The 16,224-nt window shown below is 41.4% G+C and overlaps 1 protein-coding gene across 1 annotated transcript in view; it reads right to left on the bottom strand.

The window, feature by feature from the left end:
• The window catches only part of LOC311432985 (uncharacterized protein), a 65,034-nt gene extending 52,572 nt beyond the window's left edge, over positions 1 to 12,462 (bottom strand). The window contains exons 1-3 of the mRNA XM_084511665.1: positions 12,453 to 12,462; positions 3,712 to 3,856; positions 2,024 to 2,152 (exon numbers count right to left, since the gene is read on the bottom strand). Coding sequence (XP_084367791.1) covers positions 2,024 to 2,152; positions 3,712 to 3,819 — 237 coding nt within the window. The 5' untranslated portion in view covers positions 3,820 to 3,856; positions 12,453 to 12,462. The remainder of the gene's footprint in view (positions 1 to 2,023; positions 2,153 to 3,711; positions 3,857 to 12,452) is intronic.
• Positions 12,463 to 16,224: the final 3,762 nt, after the last annotated feature.

Here is a 16,224-nt window from a genome sequence, read left to right as displayed (position 1 = left end):
AGGTCCTGGAAAGTGAAAGGGCTCCCTTTTCTCCTGGTGAATACCTGAACTACTCAGTCACTCTTTCAAGCATTGTATTCAGGCTTAGTTCAGGTCTGAGGTAGACATGCAGGTTCTCACCTACTCAATCAAGAGAAAACAAGTAAATAAGAAGGCAAACAATCTGTTTTCTCTATCTCAAACAAGCCAGTACTCCTTCACCACATCCAATAAATACACAAAAAGCTTATTTACACTTTTTATGGGATTTTGGCAGAAAAGAGAATCAGCAAGTTGCTTATGTTTTCCAAAAAGCATAATTCCCAAAAAGCATAGCACCCCTGCCTGCAGCAGTTAAAATGCATCCCAGAAGGCTGTACAACATGAACACCAACATGGGAGGAGAGAAAGACATAGGAGTAAAAGGAGGAGATGGAGGACAACTGGGAGTAATGTTCTGCACAGCTGCAGTGCTGTTGCTATTCACAAGTATCTCAGCTGTCATTTTGCCTAAGAACTGGAGCTGCACTTTTCCCTTTGCAATGGAAAAGACTGGTGAAGGATGAAGAAACAGGAGCTCCCAACATGGGAGAGGTCCAAGGCAGGACAATGAGATAATGAAACAGTGGATGTTTCTCATTCCCTGCAGCTTCCCTCTGAGTGACAAATAGACATTATGAGAAACCATCATTAGCAAGTGCCTTATTGCACCCACATCACCCCTGAGTACTGCCAGAGCCATTCACTGCAGGATAAATACATCTTTGGAGTAAAGCTCTCTAGACCACAGTGGACAGACTATTGCAGTTAGGTTTCTTTGCAAAGATATTAATGAAGCTTATCATCATCTCCAGCACTGAATTCAATGCAAGATTCACTTGAGTACACACAAAATTCTAAGCAGCTGCATGGAAAATAGATAACTTTGAAGGACTGATCTGCACCACAGGAATTAAAGTTTGATGCATATTTATTCAAGGAATATATGCTACCCTAAGAACAGCCGGATGTTTATTAAACTGATGTCTTAAGAACTTTATTAATGCTGACTATTTACTGGCTCATAAAATATGAGCTCTCTAGACCAGGAATACCAGATTTCCATGCAAGGACCCACAGGTAAACTCAGAAAACAATTATGTAGCAAGTTGACAAAGATCACACATTCCCTGCCATTGGAATTGAAAAGGAAATTGGTTTTTCATGCTCCTCCTTTTGTTTGCCTCCATACTCCCATGAAGTTGAAAAGCTCACTGCATTTTCTGGCAGGACTTCACCCTGTTAGTTCCATGGGGTCTGTTAACACCCGTGTGCCTGAGCATACAGCTCTAAGGAAGCTATAGAACCAGAGCAGCCTCACCTGCACCAGAATCAATGCAAGGACTGCTGAGCCTCTACTATTAACCCAGGAACTGACACTGTTGGGTGAAGGGCCAAGACTTCCAACTCTAGGGAGAAACAGAAATTACCCTAATATGGAGGTACCTGAGTGGCCCCCCTTGGAAAGGGTTCCTGGGTAAGAAGGGATGATGTGAGAGGGATGCAAGTGTCAATAGCACTTGGGAATACAGACCCGAAACACCTGGGCTGAGAGGGTGCCTGTCCCAAAATTCATCTTTCCCCAAGGAAATGAATGATAGCAAAATTTGCTTAAGACAGTGATCAGCTGGATCTAACAGAAGCTGGGGGGGGGGTTGGAAATCCCTAAGAGGCTTGAGGAAAGGAGTGAGCATTAGGAGGGCTTAGATATAAGAGTAGTTTAGACATTTATAGACATTAATTAACATCTTGTAAGTATTTAGTATCATGGTTTATCTGTTGTATTGTTAATACTGACAGTGAACATATAGTTCACAGATAGACAGTTTATGAAATACCCATACAGAAACAAAGAAATGCTTTGATTCCAATTTGATTTAAACCATTTAGTTGAGCAGATTTTCCCTGTAACACTCCAGAAATATTCCTGACTGCAGGGGAGAACATAAGAGGCTTATGAATCCAAATCCCAAGTCCTTCACTCATCTCTGAAATCATGACTCACCCAGCAGTAACAGTAACCATCATCTGGAAGTTCAGAGTGCCACTTCAGTGCTTTGCAGAACACAGTGAGATAAAAGATGCCGTATAAAAATATTTTATGTTTAACACTTTGGCAGGTGTGACATTCCATCTAGTAAGGGATAATCAGAGATATATACAGGATAACACATTACAATTTTATCTTTTGAATCAACCCAGCAGAGCTTAAGTGCTTATCATGCAAGTCAGACAGAAAAAACAAAAACCATCCAGAGGATTTTTTAAAATGTTATATTTGAAGATCTTTCAAATCCCTTTCATTTTATTATTTTTTTCTAAGAGCTGAAAGAAGTCGGATTAGATATTTAAACTCAGGTGCTTTTTCAAATGGGAACAGATAAACTCAGAGCTCAACATTTAAAGCCTACATAAATCTTAGGGGTTTCTGTGGCTTCAAGCAGAACCATATTTCCATTTATGCTCCATTCAAGGCAAGACAAATGCAGTACCAAACCCAAATATGCTTAGCTAATAAAGTCTGCTGTAAGCCAGGCATTTTCTGAGCTTGTACAATCAGCTGATTTTCTAATAGAGACTACTTGGCAGCTTTCTTTTCCCACTATTCAGATTGAAGGACCCAGTACTGAAGTTTTTATTCTTGTGAAGTTGTATGAGTATGGCTGATCTCAACCCCCCATAATTATGCATTGAGTGTTGTTGTTTTTTTCAGTAAGTGTCTTATAGCCACTGTTTTATTTTGTTTTCCAGGGGATTATAAAGCTAATATTAAAAAAAAAAAAAAAAAAAAACCACCAGGGATAAATTTTTAGACATAGGGCAGTGTTTCAACTGAACGTCAATCCAGATTTGAGATGGTAGGAGTCAGTAAGGCATTGGTGGTAAATGAACTGCAGGAAAAAAAAAAAACAGCTCAAAGCCAGTGCCTATAACACAGGGACAGAGAGAGATATTAAGGAAGGAGAGGAGACTTTGTTTTCTCTTCTGAAGCTCCTCTGCGTTTTCCGATGATGTAAAGGACTGCAGCAAAATGTGTTTATTCTCAGGATTCTTGGTTTCACCTGGTTATAAAGTCTTGGTTTCACCTGGTTAAAAAAAGGTCTCTCCAAAATGCTTCATTCCCAGAAAATTCCCTGAAAGGGGATTCACTTACACCAGGTAGGAAATGCCTATAGCACAAACACTGATACTTTCTCTGTAGTTTCATAATATTCAGGTCACTTTTGCCTCTAGGCTTGCAAAGCAAATTACATTTTGTGTGTGGCTTTTTTTTTTTTCCTAAGCTGTGCACGTGAAGAGCCCCTGAACCTCTTTTGAAAGCATCAGCAGTAACAACATTTCTCATTGAAAGTATACTCTAGACAGGAAATTCCTTTTAAAGCAGCAACTCGGGTCAGCACTTTAATTTCCAGGCCACCAAATCAGTGCAATTATGAGTCTTTTCAATACCCAAATAAATGTCTTTTCACTTATCCCAGTACCACACTGATGTATTCCCACCTATGCACATGGAGTCCTGCCTTCAGAGGCAGATTTTAATGCCCACCACAGGATTTCTCAGCCAATTCACCCACGTAGAAACCCCAAAGCCTAAAACTTGTGCCTTTTGCCAAGAACCAACAAACAGTGCCAAGAAGCCAGATGAGATACTGCAGGGCTCAGCAGGGAAGAGAAAGGGGTTCAAGCGCCTACCAGCTCGGTGCCCATCTCCAGCACAGAGAGCAGGCTGCCCAAAGGTCTCAGACAGGAGTCCTCCCTCATGTCCTGTCTGCAGGACTCGGCCCTTGGCCCTTCAGACATCCAGGCACTTCCACACAAGAAGGGCTCCAACTTCCACCTGCAACTGAAAAAAGAAATCTTTAAAGAAAACAAAACCAAACAAAACAACAACAACAACAACAACTCATCACTTTCACAGAACACTGTCTCCCCTTTTGTACATCTTAATTCCAAACAAGCATTTTCACAGCAGGAGCTAGTTGTGGAGAGTTCATCAAGCTCATGGCCAGCTTCAGATCCCAAGTCTGCCCCTGCTTCCATCCCTTCAGCAGCAGCCCTGCACAGTGCCTCTCTCCATGAGAAACATAGCAGACCAGAGGTCCTGGGTCCTGCTTTCGGGCACACACCACCCCTTCAGCAGAGCACAAAACAGATACACATAGAAAAAGCAAAGCTGTTTACAGCCTGAGCTAGTTTCAACTGCTGAGGAGCCCACAGAACTCATTTTGGTAGTTTGAGTTGCCAGGAAGAAGACAAAGAGACAAATTTAAGTTTTTCAGTTGCAAGTGAGCAGTAGATTCAGTCTCAAGAACTGGAAAGTCTTGATCTACTAGAAGATAGAGAGGATCTACTAGATTATATAACCTGTTTGCTGCCTATGCTGGATCACTTTAATTCCATTTGAGTTTAAAGTCTAAAAATTCTAAAGATGTATGTTGCTACAAGGTGATTCTCCATGAAGAAAGATCAGAGGGATGTATAAAATATATATCCTGTCATACTCTGGCACCATTTTAATTATCCACATGATTAAAAGAAGAAAAACAAACAAACAAACAAAACAAACAAACAAACAAACAATAAACGTAGAGGGGTTTCCTCATAGCTTTTATTACCAAAAGCAGATTACCAGAGCTTTGGAAGAAGACAGAGAGACCTCTTGTGAAAGAGGGATGCACGGCAAGTATATATACAACAACAGCTTCTACTGTAAGTTGATTTTGTGCTCAAATAAGGATACATCCTCAGAGGACCTGTTTGTCCCTGTCTTGCCCTGCCTGGTCAGAAGGACAGCCCGATAGGAGGGTCACTGTAACATAGGAAGGAGAATAAATATTCACCCATCATAAAAATTTCTATTTATTTCAAAAGACTTGAAATCAGATTCGTATATATTTTCAAAATGCTTTACAACCAGCTAATTTTTATTTATTTATTTTGACTCTAAAAGAAAGAAGAACATAAAAATATCAGCATGTCAGAAGACAAGGGAAAACAAAATATTGGGACAAACAATAGACACTGAAAAAGCTAAAATAAAAATAAATAAATAAATAAATAAAAACATGTGAAATTAATTTCTCTAAAATGAAAAAACATTATGGAGCTTTGGCTTCAGTTGGCTGCTTGTGGAACTGGCTGTGTTACACAGTGACAGAAAAAGTGGTTGGCACAGTGAGCAGGTGTCTCTGTAAATCTAGCTCCCATGAGGGAAGTATAGACATATGCCTCTGCTAAATAGGATGTTACAACAGCATCAGGTGAGTTGTCTGCATATCAATGCTCCAATAGCTTGTATATCCTAACCCAAGTCTAAGAACAGCTTCATTGTCATGTCAGAAAGCTTTTTATATATACAGTGCAAGGTTAAGTTGCTGAGCCTTGCAAAGCAAATGCACTCCACTGAGCTCACTGGTGGTCCTTTCTTCTGTAGGTTCAAATGCCAGCTTCTGCCCATGTAGGGCAGCAACATGCAGCAGGCACCTTGGCACTGCCTCACTGCAGCCTGGATGGCTTTAAGTCTGTGACTTGAGACATCCAGTCTCAGAACTTGGGTTAAAAATCACCCAGCAGAATACGCCGCATGTCCCAAAGAGTTGCTGTTTCCAGAATGCAGGTGTCTGCAGTCATTTTACTAGACATTACAATGTGAAATATAAAGAGCTAAGGCTCCCAAGTACAGCCTGAAAACAGAGGAAGAACTAAATTCACTGTCAGACACTGGCTGTTCACTGGTTAAGCGCAGTGGTGAGCCATTACAGGATGACTGCACACAGACACTCCAGTGTTTCCTTCTGATCTCTGTTCATTTTTAATGCGATATACTATGGAAGCGGCACTGGTGGTCAATGCTTTCTATATCGGGACATATATAGGCAGTAATTTGTACTGTGCCTGAAATAAAAGCTAGTAGCCACATCATGGGCTGCCATCTCCTGCCGTGAGCAGAGGAGTGTTCACCAGCATCTCAAAGGCCTTTTCTCCCTTAGGTAACTCATCTTCTCATGCTGATTCTGGGGGCTTCTCGGGGAAACATGAACTTGAAGAGTCAAAGTACAATAAAATCAAGTGTTTTCTCCTAGCAGAAGGGGAGATTGGAAAGAAAAGTGATCTGGGGACAGAGGGACAGAAACCCTGTCTAGCTGGGGTTGCTGAGACCCTGTCTGGAGATAACCCCCTCTTTCAGCTGTGCCCCAGCTCAGAAAAAACAGAACCACAGTATCCAAGCTCCAACAGCACAGGGTCAGGCTTAGCATGGCACAGAAATGATTCTCCTCAGCTCTGACTCAGAGGAAAGAAAACAGCCCACAGAGCTTAGTAAGATGCAGAACAAAATAACGCATTTAATCTCCACCATCTCCATCCACCCTCGATCTATTTATCACTCCAAGGCATGACTGATAAGACCATCCCCTTGCTCATCTCTGTCTGGACTCTCCCTGGTATCTGATGGTGCCCAATGGCATCTCACTGACAACTCTTCTGCTCGTCTTGGCAAGGAAAACAGGTCCTGGTGCTCATCTCCCAAGCAGACAAGCTGAATAGGAGGTAAGGGCAAAACTGGTCAAACCTGGGAATTGAAAAGAACAACAAAACAGCAATCAAACAAAAATCAACCAAGTTTTTTGCTGTGAGAAGGGGCATTGCTACAAGAACAGTTTATTCCAGTAAGACCATGTTGGGAAAAACTGGGGAGCAGGTCTGGTTCCCCCAACAATAACACCCTAAGGGACATCACTGGGAGGAAGAGAGGAGGGGCTGCCTTTGAGACCACATTTTGTGGTGTTGGCCCTGCTTCCACAGAGGTGACAAACTGATTTGGCTCAGGGCTGGCATATGATACTCAGAGGGCTGGGACACCCTGACAGGACTGGGGAACTTGTCCCAAAAGTGGTGTCAACGCACACAGCAGCCCAGCCCTCTGTCACACAGAAGACATCATCAGAGGACATCATCAGGGCCATCCTCTGGACTCCTGGTGCTCTGGTGCTCCCTGATAAAGGGGTGTCAAGAAAACTCCCATTTTTAAACTGGTCATTTTTCTCTCTCTGGGGACTTTGGAATATGTCTATTTTTAAACCGCTTTTTCTGGACTCATTTTAAAGTCAGGGGACTTCTGCACATCCTGTAAAAATAAAAAATAAAATAAAATAAAAATAATATAAACAAACAAACAAAACCCAGCTGCTAATGTAGAAGTTCATTTGTAAATTAATGCTGCAGCCAAAGCAAACCCTTCCTATAAAGCCAGTTCCCGGGCAGGAGCAACACTCAAGTAGCTCTCAAGCTCTCGTATTCTTGTGCTAAGAGCACCACCCGGTGGCCTGTCCCGGCCACGGCTGTTTTCCCGCAAGACCATAACAAAATACCTGAAGGGGAAGGAAAATCAATTTAGAGTTGTGCAGAGAGCTGGGTAAAAGCCCTGTGTTGTATGAAACCCGGCCAGTCAAAGATCAATGAATAAAATCCCAAAGTACAGCACAGTGAGCTCACTTCTACACAGGGTGTGCTGTGGGTTTTCGGCAAGTTTCTCTGAACTTTTGGAGACCTTGAGGCTTAATATTGAGTTTAGCACATATCCATAAGTAGTTATTTGTGTACAGCTCCCATGCTTTGGCTAGGGCTTTTGCACTCAAGGGCCTCCTACACAAAGAATACAGTCCTGAGTGTGGAGGGGTTTCTGTGTGTATTCTCAAGCTGCCTCATCGGGAACACGTTAAATAACTCAGCTGTGGCCTGGAGGGAAATAATTCATGCAAGTGTTACTGACTGCTAATGGAAATGTTTGGGAAGGAGAAAAAAAAAATATATCTCTATCAAGACGAAAAAGGAGCACGCCCATCTAAGAAGTAACTCCCAGTAGCTGTGTTAGGAGCCCTACCTGTAAAGCTCCAGTGTTTCTAGCATGCTGTGCTGGGGATTTTGTAAGAGCTGAACAGCACCAGATGATGTGCAAGCTTGGGTTTCCCCTTTGCCTTTAGCCTATAGGTCACAGGAAAAACATCAAAAGTGTTGCTTATGCAATACTTTGCCTTTTTTTCACCTGTTTTGTTTCTCTTTCCTGTACTTTCCACTTTTTGGTGAGTGTGAGATTAGAAGCAGAGGGCTATACCGTCTGTGAGCCAACCAGCTGGCTGTTTGCATGGTCCTTCCTGGGATAGCTATGACAGATGTGCAATAAATACATCCAGCTTCTGCCTGCCCTGTTTGTCTCGTGGATGTCACTTCACCTAAATGCAGCCACATCATAAGAGGTGGTTTCTGCTAACGTATCCAAAGTGATGTAGGAAAGCTAGAATTACCTAGAAGGCTCTTAACTTCAAGAGACACTTCAAGAGACTGCAGCATTGTGAGCTTGTATCATTTTAGTTAATGGAAAAATCTTCTGGAGTGTTTTATATGGTGAGCAGCATAGTTTCTGGAATAAGTCAGCATCCCTGGGGGAAGGAGGGAAGAAAACAAAACAACAAAAAACAAACAAACAAACAAACAAAACATACAAATACATACAAGCATTAAAGTCAACATGGACATGTATGCATGTGCTAAGTGACAAAATGTATTGTCAAGTTTTAATTTCCTAAAATTGCAAGGTCTCAATTTTATAGAGTGAAACATGGGATTAGAAATTAGAGAGTAATTGATTAAGAATGAATATGTAGGCAACACTCAATGCTTAATATGTGCTGCATTTGCGATGTGCCTGTGCTGCGCTTAGGCCTCCAGATAACAGGAGCCCCTGGGACCATGAGAACCAGATCGAACCAACCTTATGGTTTGGACTGTGATCAAGGGCTCAGAGATAAGGAGGACTGTTCACAAAAGGACAAGATAAAAAATGTCAAACATGCAAGGCCTCGAGATAACAGGAGCCCCTCAGACCCAGAGAACCGGACCAAACCAATCTTATGGCCCAGGTTGTGACCAAGGCCTCAGAGAGCATGTGCAAGGAGGCAAGGTGAAAAGTTCGACCCTGATGAAGACATCTTACTTCATCCTCACGACCCTCAGCGCCCACCACCAGAAGGCACCGTGCAAGCACAGACAGGAGGATTTTATGGAAATGACTTATTTGAGCTAATTTTAATACCAACCAGGACAGGTTATAAATATGTATAGGCATACTGGGAAACCTCATGCATATGTAAATCTTTACTGCATATAACCAAAGCAAGTTGCCGTGTTAGGGGTGCACGACTTTGGTGGGACTACCCCCCATGCCTCCCAGTGCTGAATAAACATACCTGCTTTACAATCTTACTGATTGTAGAGTCAGCTTTCCATGAGTCAAGAGAGCTACTGAAAAGATGAGCACACGCTAACGGAAAACTCAGTCTATTTCCCAGGTGGTAGCAGATGTTTGATGAACCTCATGTCAGAAAGGTCATCAAAGTATATCAAAAAAGGAGGGAAGAAGGAACACCAAATTATCTGTCTCCTGCTTTGAGCTCTGGGAATTTATTTAGATATTTTTGTTCCAGAACACCATTCAAGTGTAGGAAATGAGTGATCACTAAAGCAACATTTGCTTCTAAAACACAGTAACATTGTATTTTATTTTGACATAAATGTTCTTGATTTCACAGTATGTAAAGAAACATTTTCAACAGGTTAATATAGTATTTTAAGCTACTGTTTCTTAAACATACTTTTTCATATTGTCACTTTTTCCCCTCTGAAATGCATTATGTCAGCCAGAATCTATAGCCACATCTGCAGATTTTAGCAAAGGATGCAGACCAAAAAAAAAAAAAAAAAAAAAAAAAACTGCAAAAATATGACTTCCTGCTCACTGTTACTGTGAATTTCCACAAAGATTGCTTTCAGCAGTTAAATTTTTAGGACTTTCAGCAGTTAAATTTTGAGTAAATGCGCCCTGGATTTTTGTTGGTTTGTAAGCTGCAGTTTACACCTTGTTTGTACATTTCCTAGCACAAGAGTTCACCATAGAGGGTCTCTGGATGTTGCCCCACAGAAGGTGTTTTAAATGTTAATGATAGTGAGGTCTCTGTAGACCTCCTTTTCTGAAAGCTCATAGTACTTATCTAAGTGAAGTACTTAAAAGCTTCATATTAAGTGCCACTAAATCCTCTCCAAAGTATTTCACCTGCCATGATGATCCAAGCTATAAAAGTTTCTACGTGTCCACAGTGCTGCAGCCACACATAAAGGAATGAAGCTGGGGCAAAATTGGGAGCAAGACTGAACATGGAGATTTCTTGCAGCTTACAGACAGTAGTCAAATGAGGTATAGGCACCAAAAGAAGAGTAAACATACTCTTGAGCATAGATACCAATGCTACTGGAGTTTTGATCATCTCTGGCCATTGTTAATACCTAAGAAAATGACAGTAAACTTACAAGAGAACAGGACTTGAAGGTGTCAAATCTTTTACCCATCTCCCAAGTATGTTCTGGCTAAAGGCATGAGGCAGCCATGTCATATATCGCAGGAGATGAATGTGGAGGGAACAACTGTCAGGCACAGAAAGTTAGAAAATTAGAAAAGTTTTTCAAAGAGTAAGAGCAGCAAAGTTTATTGTTGATTGCCTGAAAAGCACATGGGGTCTTTTTCTCCAAGCTTTTTAAGAACAGGCTAGCCTCTGTCTGTCAGGGGAGCCACAGGCATCTTACCTTGGAACAGGATGGAGCAGTTTCCTCCTGAAGTACCTTCAAGTCCCCTGGAGAGTCACAGAAAAGGTCTAGGGAAGGTTGTGGAAGACAAACTAGTTCTTAGGTACCTCTTCAAGTCCTGGGTTTTCTCTTGGCAACCCTTGCCAGCTCAGGTGACATATTTTTCCCTTCTCCACATCCCAGTGGTAGATCACCTGGACCTGCGGCACCCAAGCTCACATACCTGAGCATGTGGGGGGTGTCCCAGACAGTGGGAAGTGCAAAGAGGGAGCCAAGCATGAGTCCTACACAAACTGCACAAAATCTGGTGAATCTGTTCAGTAATTTTCTGACCAGAACTCAGAACAATACCTTTGGTTGGTTAGAAAGAATGACTAATAATTGTATTTGTTCAATGTATCCATCTTATACACAATACTTATAATGCCCATTGATATATTTATGTGGTTATAACTCAAAATTGCTGCTGCCAGTCAGTTGCCAACTGCCCTTAAACTCACGCATCCCAGACAGATGTTTCATCTTTTGAGTACCAACTACTGACACTTCACATATTAACTGCCATTCAACACTACAGGAAGAAATGTTTGTGTTGGCGCTTGTCAGCCTCAAGCAGCTTACATGATGGCTTCCTGAAAGACATAGAGGGAAACTGTCATTCTCTAACGGAACAAGAGTCCAGATGAGGAAGTCTGTACCTTTGCTTGTGCACATAGCAGCCTCCCTCCACCCTTTGCTGCTCTCCCTCCCTGCTCCCAAGCGAAATGAAGGAAACTCCACAAAGCAGTACAATCTCAGTGAGGACTACATAACTGATACACAGAGTCTTCAGGCAGTAACTGCTTTGTGAAGGCATACAAGTTTCCACAAATTTGCCTACATAGAGCCTCAGACACCTCTTCTTTAAAGCTGCTAAAGCCTCAGCTCCGTAAACTTATTGTGCTGAGCCCCACTTGAAGACTTGCCTTAAGAAATTGAACTTGCTTGGGGGAATGTACCAATTAGATATTTAGGTCAATTATGCTGATTGACAGCAGGATTATGTCTAGCATATTTTAATTATGAATGCACTCAGCTGGAATAAATGCCTACCTCATAAGGACTTGGTGAGACTTAGTTTGTGAAGATATTCAAATGTACGCTGTCCTGTACAAGCACTAAGTGTTATTCTTACTTTTTCTAGTAGCAGAGGCTTCAAAGTTGGACATGGCAACCACAAGGTGGGGGGATTTCAAGGACTGAAGGTGACCCTGTCCCAGGGCTGCTGTGGACTGCAGCTGCAGAAGTGAGAGAACAGATTGGTGTCAGACTTTTCTCTAACTAAAAGTCTCTGTCCTTTCTCTGCAGGATGAAAGCAGCCTCTGACCTTCAGACCTCTACCCCAGCCCTTTTCTCTGCCCCGAGTCAGCATGGTGCCAGCTTGGCTGACAGAGCAGGAATCTGTCCCACCTGGAGACCACCAGGCCTCCTTGCAGGGCTCCATGCAAGAGCCCCCAGCTGCAGCCTCCCCCAGGTTTTATAGCTGGCAATGCCAAGCACCTTGATGTCAGCTCACAGAGAGATGTCGTGGTTTAACCCAGTCGGCAGCTAAACCCCATGCAGCCGTTCGCTCACCCTCCCCCCTCCCTCTCTGGGACAGGGGAGAGAAATGGAAAGTGAAGCCTGGGAGTTGAGATAAAGACAGTTTAATAAGACAGGAAAATAAATAATAATAATAATAATAATAATAATAATAATAATAATAATAATAATATGTACAAACAAGTGATGCACAATGCAATTGCTCACCACCCGCTGACTGATGCCCAGCCTAACCATGAGCAGTCCGGCCCCCTCCCCCCGGCTAGCCACCCCTATATATTGTTTAGCATGATGTCAGATGGTATGGAATACCCCTTTGGCTAGTTTGGGTCACCTGTCCTGGGTCTGTCCCCTCCCAGCTCCTGCTGCACCCCCAGCCTGCCTGTTGGCAGGACAGAGCAAGAAGCTGAGATGTCCTTGGCTTGGTATAAGCACTGCTCTGCAACAATTAAAACATCGGGGTGTTATCAGCACTCTTCTCATCCTAAGCCAAAACATAGCATTCTACCAGCTACTAGGAAGAAAATTAACTCTGTTCTAACTGAAACCAGGACAAGAGACTACCCAGTCCTTGGAGCTACTAAGCCGGATCAGAAGGCACAAAGCTGTACGTGCTGCAAACACATGAGGTGCCATCAATGAATGAGAGAGAAACCAGAGGTTTGAATCTTGAATCCCAGCTGTCCTGCACCCCTTGCTCCAGAGAAAGCAAGAGATTCACCTCAAGCAAATCACACTCCCACCTGCCTCATAGGTATTTTCCTTCTAATTTCTGACTACTGAGGAGCCAGGAGGTTCATGGTTTTGTGCTTTGTTACCACTACCCTTGCTGACAGCACTGCTCCTGACAGACAAGACTGTCCTCCTGCCAAGGCTGGCACTGCTCCAGGAAAGAATTAAGGTTGCTCTGCTTTAACAGCCAGCCCATTGCAAAGCCATTTATTGAGGCATCAAGACACTAATACCTAATTAATAAACAGGAGCTAAAGTTCATTAAGGCTTCCTAGGATCCCCAGAAGTATTACCATTACTGTTACTAGCTAGAACAGAGGTAGGAAAGCTTCGTGTTAACAAAATGCATCCACACACCTCAGCAATACAAAGGATCTTTCCACACAAAGCAGCAGATATGATTCACCTTGGGGTTAAATATAAATCCAGTTTTGCATGTTGTGTTCCTCACTAAAAAAGAACATACCCGAAAACTAGTAATGTTACTAAGCAAAACAAATAAAACAATGAAAGTAAAGAGTGTTTTTTTCAGCCCATACATACCTGTCCTATGCATATCCATTTGCATATTTGAATATGTGAACTGAAAAGCTTTTAGTATTGGACTCACTAGGTCTAGTTTGGACTCGCATTAAATAAATTCCCTTGAATCAAAACTACTCTGGCCTGCCAATAAGAAGCCTTCCACTAGCAAACAGTTCTCATCCTTGCACATCCTCTACCAGCTCATTTGACATTGAAAACAAACTGAAAGGCAGCAAACCCAGGCCCCTGATGATTTACCTTGAAAGAATGAAGTGCCTGAATTCTTTGTCTGTTATCTTCCCAGAATCTTTCACACAGGATCTGTACAGGATCCGTCCAAGAGTTCATCCGAAGTATCCTCCTGATATAGGCTGATTAGTTGTAAGTACAAATTATATTAGTCCCATCGCAAATTCATTAAAACAATGACCTAATGACACTTTTTATTAGCTCATTTTGAATAGTGTTTGGGGTGTTCTGTTGTTGTGTTTTGTTGTTGTTGTTGGTTGTTGGTTTTGTTCTGTTTTCCTCTGTATGGAAAGGTAGTAGTAACACTGGCAAATAACATGACTCCAGCAGCAGTACGAACACCACAAAAAGGGGCAATCACAGAATACTACATCTATATAATTACCACAAACACGCACTCGCCACAGAAGCTGCTGACCCAAGATGCCTCATAGGAATATGTATCACCCTACAAAGAATAGTTACACACAACCAAGGGGCAAAAGTCTCCCTTGGTGTACACCAACTCCAACCCATTGAAACTCCCAGAACTGTCCTCAGAAACACTAAAATATCTTAAAATTTCAAAGTATATATTTGTAAGATGCTTGTGATGGTATCTGGTGATGGGAAGTACAAAGGAACAAAGTTTAATGACATAGAAATCTGTCTCTGTTTTCCTGAAAAACTCCATTATCAAGCAGCAGGAGATACTTTAAATGAAGGGTGGGAATATCAAAACTAATTACTGCAAAAGCAGAAACCTTATCATTTGCCGACAGCTTAACATTAATATCACAGAAAGTGATCATCAGAACCTCTTGCTAGTAAGTTTTAAGATCCCACCCTCAGAGCTCAAAATGAGTATTTCAATACAAAAGAAATGCAGGATCACTTGCAGTGACTGCCACATTCAGCAGTCCATTCAGCAATCAGAAAAATGCTTCATTTTCCTGGCCATTAAGAGCTTTACCTGAGTATTTTTGTTCGTTTTCCTCGTATTTCCTGCATCCCTTCTCCATGTGAACTGAAAAACAAGGTTTTGAAATATTTTTGTTCTACAACCTTCCCAGACATTTGACAAATTTATGTGAGGATTCATCTGTCATAAGTTTATTAGTATTACATTCTAGCACCAAGCTCTGACTATTTGTCCCTTGCACACTAACTGTGCGAGTTATGAGAACATTTAAGTGTAAACTTCCATAAAACTATTGCGTGGTTGAATAATTTATCACATATTTACATGGTGGAGCAGTTTGTTTTTCTTTCTTTTAAGGGACTCTTCCTGTTCCATTGTTATGGAATTATGTTCCAGGTGGGAGAACATTAGCAGTTGCTATAGCATGTTATCCCCAGGCACACCAAAATGACTGGGGAACTTTTATAGGAACATTACACACCAGTGGGGAACTTTTATAGGAACATTACACACCAGCAAGGGTAAAGATTTTTTTTTTATTATTATTTCACTGATAAAAGCTTGTTTACAACTTCTCTACAGCATTTATTTACTTCAAGAAAACAGAGGACTGGAAAAAGTTAAGAGGAAAAGCTAAAACAAAATAAACTTTTTTTTTTTTTTTTTTTTTTAAGTACCTAGAAATAATAATCCAGTGGGACATATGCTGGCCTTTTTCCAAACAGCCTGACTTTCTTGTATTTGTAAGGGTGCAACATTGTACTTCCATTTGAGAGACAGGTCCATAATATATATTTCAGTCACCCCTCAGTCACCACACAAACATTACATTTGCCAGTATGCTTCCGACAAGCTGAAATGTGTAAAAATGTAACTGAGACATCTAAATCCGTCCTTACACTATGCACAGAGGTTTCTTCTGAGCCTGTTAAATAATAAACCTACATGTTGAAGCATTACAATGTCAGGATGACAGAATTGCATTTTTTGAAGAGGCAGCAATACGGTTTGCTTAACAACTTACTATATCAGTTAACCATCATACACTTCTGTTTTTTCCAGAAAAAACATCACCTCTGAAATCCTTGTCATTAAACACTTTAGATAATGTTGTACGCTTTTTTTTCCATTAGAAATGCCATCTTACAATATAATGTCAGTCACTGAAATCTAGAAACCATTACCAACTAACACAGCAATAACAACACAGAAGGAAACTTTTGCTTACAGTGTACACCATTTTTTCCACTGATTAGAAGAACTTATTCAGTCCTACACCCCTCATTCAATACAGCATTCTTAAAGCATTTCTGGAAGTTGACTGTTGTTGCACCTAAATACTTATCCTTATTAAGGTACTGCATGGCTCAGTGTTTCCACCAGGCAAAGTATTCACATTGCTCGGATTGCAGAAACACTTACTACAAGAACACTTTTTAAATTTATTCACATTTTTAGGTAGTTTCAGCTCTTCATTTCAGTTTTCGCATTCAAAAAACAAAAATATTTCCAGTGACGATTTAGGATTGTTAGCTTCACTTTTTTCCTGTTTTTCTAATTTCTACGTTATCAAAAACAGCTGT

This window comes from Aythya ferina (genome assembly GCF_964211825.1).
Source record: "Aythya ferina genome assembly, chromosome: 2".
Taxonomy (NCBI): Eukaryota; Metazoa; Chordata; class Aves; order Anseriformes; family Anatidae; genus Aythya; species Aythya ferina.
The sequence above is the reverse complement of the archived record's forward strand: the minus strand, read 5'-3'. Positions and strand labels throughout refer to the sequence as shown.